This window comes from Lycium barbarum, chromosome 11, assembly GCF_019175385.1.
Source record: "Lycium barbarum isolate Lr01 chromosome 11, ASM1917538v2, whole genome shotgun sequence".
NCBI lineage: Eukaryota > Viridiplantae > Streptophyta > Magnoliopsida > Solanales > Solanaceae > Lycium > Lycium barbarum.
Window position 1 is genome coordinate 22,464,879 of NC_083347.1, and position 5,351 is coordinate 22,470,229.

Below are 5,351 nucleotides of genomic sequence, written 5' to 3' on the forward strand. Positions count from 1 at the left end.
AGTATCATTTTAAATAGCATTATTACATTTTTTTTCTCTTCTTTTAAAAACCTTAGCAATAATTTACAAATTATTTTCTTAATATTATATTTGCGTTTAGTCTATATTAATTAACCTAAGTTTGGTCGGATAACCGTAAGTTAACGGATTCTAAAGGATGCCTAACCCCTTCCCTTTAGGATAATATAGAGCCCTTACCTAGAACATACTGGTTAAGCAGACTATTAATTGAGGTTTAGTTTTAACTTTGCCTTAGTTAACCATCTAGGTGTCCTAATTCACCGTTAAATTAATTAGGTGGCGACTCCTTGAAACAAATAAACAGGAATCACCAATACGTCATACTCTTAAATCTACCCGGTTAAAATGGGGTGTGACAGTGGTCAATTTCAGTTGCCTTTTGTTGAATTTGAATGACCCCTTTCTAGTCTGGTTTTATTTCAGCTGCTCATTGCATTTCATAATTTTTGCAATTAAATGAAGAAATGATTTAGTGGTTCGCTAATTGTGTAAAATGAACTTTTCAATACATGATTTCATTGTTTTTTTCCATTGTTATTATTGGATGACAACATACAAAATCTCTGTTGGCAAAGGACTCGAGGAAATATAGTGGGAATCGAATTTACTTCATTGATGATTGTTCAAGGGCGGCTCAGTAAAATTTGTGGCCTAAAGTCAAATCTTAATTAGAGGTCTCAAGTATATTCAATAAAACCAGTTCACGCACATGCATCACATGAGATAAACTTAGTTGGAATATGACCGGTATGATTTCTCGTGCATGAAATGTACACATCGTTGTTTTTACTAACGGATTTCTGAATAACACAATTAGAATTTCTCAAATGCTTCGAATTGTTCAAATTTATTTTAAAGTTTTCTTTTAAATTTGAATTAAAAAAACTATACTTTATACTTTAAAATACTCATTTTTTCAAAAACTAATTTATAAACCTATAATAGTAAAAAATGGGGGCCCCAAAATTTTGGGGCTTATGACCTTTGCTTTATCAGCTTTACCCTAAAGCCGCCCTGATTGAATTTTAAAGTTTGAAATTCAAATTTCACACTCGAATGGTTGAAGTTAAGTTTAGCCAGCTTCCAACTTCAGGCCTTTGAGCGGAAATTTGAGAACTTCTAAATTACCATAGATCTGTAATTAAAAACTACCAAACCTAACTACACACATCCAAATATCTGAATTTGCCATAACTAAGCCTTGATGTTAGCATAGTCATTGAAACGTGGAATTGATCATGTCTTCATGAACTATGTATAAAAAAGATTCAATGATTTCATAGAAGACATTCCTAAAGTATTTTACAGTATCTTTTTTTATGAATAAGATTCAATCTTATTACTTTTGAATTACCTAGGAAATGCAATATTTACAAAGCAAAAAATTAGACTCCTGGATAAACGACATATACTCTGAAAAAAACACAATAATGGATGCGAGGAAGGGACAACAACAAAAATATTTGAAGTTTACCAATACTAACTAAATTTTAAATAATTTTTAACAATTAAATATTGTTTAAATAGTATCATCACAAGCAACTATTTGGTGCCATTCATACAAAATTAAGAGTGTCTAATGCTTGTCTGGACAAGATCTTGAGCCCGCCGTTTTTGGGCTGGTGCGAGCCGGTTATTTTACAAGAAAGAGGTGGCTTGACAGCAGAGGTGCACTCACCTGGAGCAGTGGGAGGGAACGTGCACTCGGTAAGTTTTGAATTTCTTTTTTATATATATATATATATATATATATATATATATATGCATATATACCCTGAGAAAAGGGTGATGTAATTAATTGTGCCTCCTAAAACACAAAAATCATCTGGGGGCGCTGATCGAAGTTGCAACTTAGCTTGTTCTTGCGCGCGATGTCGTGGTTTCAAACCCGAGCAGTTACATCTGCGTCACCTTTTTTTATTTGCTTAAATGTATTTTCATCATCTCATCCGGCCCCACCCTTTTTTTCATTTAATTAAAAAAAAAAAAAAGTAGAAGCCCTAATCTCATATGTCTTCTATGCTACTTCATCAGAACATAACAAAAACCCCATTTCCAAAAATTTCAAAGTTTCAAACCAATCTTCACGTACTTCATCAGAGTTTCGTCGGCATCTGCAAACTGGTAAGTGTTTCTTCTATTTTAGGGTGTGATTCTCATATTGCGTTTTTTTTTTTTTGTGCTATGAAAGGAGAGGTGTGATTCCCCTTACGGAAAATATCGTGTTTACTTATAATTTTTTATGAGGAGTGTGATTACTCCATTTCATATTATTTATGTTGTGTTATGAAAGGAAGGGGGGGATCCCCTGTTAAAAATATTGTGTAAATGACTTTGCTAGATAAATTTACCAAATTTGAGTAAAATTTGGGGAATTAACTTATCAATCAGTACACTTTTATAGTCGCACATGCGGTGCATCTCATATAGACAACGACTTTAATTTGCTTGGAGTTTGGGAATTAATTAATGATGATATGTTAGAAAACCCTATAGTGGTATAAATTGACACTGTTGTTTCCTGTTTGTACATTAACGACTGCAATTTAGCCTTGGGGAGCTAGGAAGCAATCCTCTTAGCAAGGCAGGTTCAAATATGAAACTTGTTTCCTAGGGGTTTAATGGTTTACTTATATTCTTGATGAAATCATTGTTTTGTAGGAATTTCTTGTTGATTCTTGTGAATTGAAATGGATGTATTTTTGAAGAAATTTAATTCTTCTCAACCAAGTTTAAGTTCCAGAGGTGATTCATCCTGTCTTATAGATGTGTTTGATGTGGAGTCACTTAAATATGACCCCGGAGAAAGAATAACTATTGATAAATATAGCCCTAGGATACAAGATGATGTGAGAAGACACTATATTTAGAAAGCGCATTGCCAGCCAGTTGGTCCTGCTCATACATTCCCTCAAACTTTAATCGGGACAAAAAATCGTTAATTTGTTCCAGCGTGGTCCGAGGATTCATATTCTAGGTGGACGGGGTATAGTGTGAAGAAAGATGCTGCATTTTTCTTATGTTTCTATTTATTCAAAAATAACTGTGTAAAGGGAAGGGTAGGTGGTTCTTTCACGAAAGTCGATTTTAGACTTGGAACAGAAGTTTGGAAAGATTTACTTTACATGTTGGTGAAGTAAATAGCATCATAATAGGTGTTTCAACAAGATGCTAGATTTGGAAAAATCAATCTCAATCGATTCGAGTTGCTTTTGACAAACAATTTAAGGAAGACAAAAGTGAGCAACGAGTTCATGTGTGGCAAGGTTCCTCTTGGAATTCGGATTGTCTTTTCGAGGTCATGATGAATCTTCAAAAAGCAAAGGCTTTTTTCTAGGGCTTTTGGAATGGTTTGCAAAAATGCTTCTAGATATGGATAGTGTCATATTAAAAAATGCTTCAAACAATGCCATGTTGACTTCTTCAAAAATTCAACAAGAGATTGTGATTGGTTGTGCACAAAAAACTGTGAAAGCTATAATTGATGACTTGGATGGATAGTTGATGAGTCCAAGGGCATCTTGAACAAATGGACCTTGCTTTGCGGTATGTTAACAAAAAAAGACGAAGTGAATGAGCCAGTCATTGCTATTGTTCGTGTTGGTGATACATCGGCACAATCATTGAAGGAACAATATGTTCTTTGCTTATGAGTCACTCTTTAAGTACATTCAAAATACATGGACAAGGTTATGATGGAGCTAGTAATATGAAGGGACACATGAATGATCTTAATGCTTTGATTTTGTAGGAAACTCCATCGGCATATTGCATTCACTGTTTTGCTCACTAATTACAATTGGCTCTTGTAGCTGTTGCCAAAAAATATTTGCTTGTGAAATATTTCTTTGGTATTATTGATAACGGGTTGAATGTGGTTGGAGAATCATTTAAGCGTAGAGATCAACTTCGGGACCATCAAGCAGAAATATTGAGGCAACTTCTAGAGAGTGGTGAAGTTCAAAGTGGGAAGGGTTTAAATCAAGAGCGAGGGCTTCAAAGACCAGGTGACACTTGTTGGGGATCTCATTTTAGAACATTGGATAACTTTGTTATTTTTATTTTCATCTATAGCTCATGTGCTTGATGCGATTAAATCTGGAGGTTCTAACATTGGTGAGAGATCGCAAGCAGGAGATTTTTTTAGTATGATCAATGAATTTGAATTTGTTTTCTTACTTCACTTGATGTTGAAAATATTGGTGATGTCGAATGAGCTCAGCGCATCTTTACAGAGGAAAGATCAAGATATTGTCAATGCCATGATACTTCTTGACATTACTAAGGAAAGATTGCACTCGATGAGAGTCGATAGATGAAAACCTTTGACGAATGGTGTTTCCTCATTTTGTGATAAACATGTTATTTCGGTACCTAAGATGGACGAATTTATATCCATGGAAAGTCAAAGCGTAGACCTAGTAGTGTTACTTTACATCACTTACATGTTGATCACTTTTATGCTATAATTGACTTGTAACTTCAGGGGCTTAACAATTGTTTTGATGTTGTGAGTGGTAAATTTCTCTTAGTATGGCAAGCTTGAATGCGGCTAATGGTTTTGCTAATTTTGATAAGGAAAGAATAATAACATTGGCCAAGCATTATCCAGATGAGTTTGGTGGATTGAAGCTTCGACATCTCAGTTACAAACTTGATACTTTCATAATCCTCATAGGATGTGGTGATCCTAGATTCTCTAATTTGAAAGGAATTGGTGATTTGGCAGAAGCGTTAGTTAATGCAAATCTTGTGGAGACTTATTCTCTTATGTACATACTTGTGAAGTGACATTGATTTTACCTATCGCTACGACAACTGTAGAAAGAGGATTCTCATCATGAAGCATATCAAGAATGAACTGTGTAATAGTATTGGTGATGAATTGTTAAATAATTGTTTAGTTTGTTAAATCAAGAAGGACAAATTTGTAATATAAGCAACGATACTATCATTGACCATTTTCAAAAAATGAAAGCGCGCGTCGATATCAAGTATGAATGGATGATCTACTTTTGCTATATTGGTAGAAATTAATGACATTTATCATTTTGAAGTTTATACTTTACTCGTAATTTATTGCAATTTTTATGTTTTAAGAGAGTTGCAAGCCTTTGTAGCTAGTAATTGACATGAGCATGTTAAAGCTTTTGGTGCCCCCTCCCCCCTCGTCTTCAAATCTTGGGTCCGCCTCTGTTTGACAGGACTCTAACTGGCAAGGGTCATTTGCACGTTTGCTCTATTTTGTGCTGATTTTTAGGTTTTGCACCTCAAGGAAAATAACTTTTTCATGGGGCACAAATTTATATTTTCGCATCATAATATTTCAC

At 34.4% G+C, this 5,351-nt stretch overlaps 1 protein-coding gene across 2 annotated transcripts; it reads left to right on the forward strand.

Annotated features, from left to right (window-relative positions):
* The first annotated feature begins 1,813 nt into the window (after positions 1–1,813).
* On the forward strand, positions 1,814–5,037 carry LOC132619337 (uncharacterized). 2 transcript variants are annotated; one of them, XR_009574692.1, is made up of 2 exons: positions 1,814–2,145; positions 2,683–5,037. XR_009574692.1 is itself a non-coding variant. In XM_060334273.1 (2 exons), exons 1-2 carry the CDS (start codon positions 2,032–2,034, stop codon positions 4,810–4,812), a joined length of 327 nt encoding a protein of 108 aa, XP_060190256.1. In that variant the 5' UTR covers positions 1,814–2,031; the 3' UTR covers positions 4,813–5,037. The 2 variants fall into 2 exon arrangements, 1 of the variants encoding a protein (XP_060190256.1); XM_060334273.1 differs by having other exon boundaries at positions 4,600–5,037.
* The last annotated feature ends 314 nt before the right edge of the window (positions 5,038–5,351 follow it).

Coding starts and splice junctions, on each gene's coding strand:
- LOC132619337 (XM_060334273.1), top strand. CDS start 2,032: ATGTCTTCTATGCTACTTCATCAGAACATAACAAAAACCCCATTTCCA. Junction 2,146..4,599: donor TCGTCGGCATCTGCAAACTG/GTAAGTGTTTCT, acceptor AATTTTGATAAG/GAAAGAATAATAACATTGGC.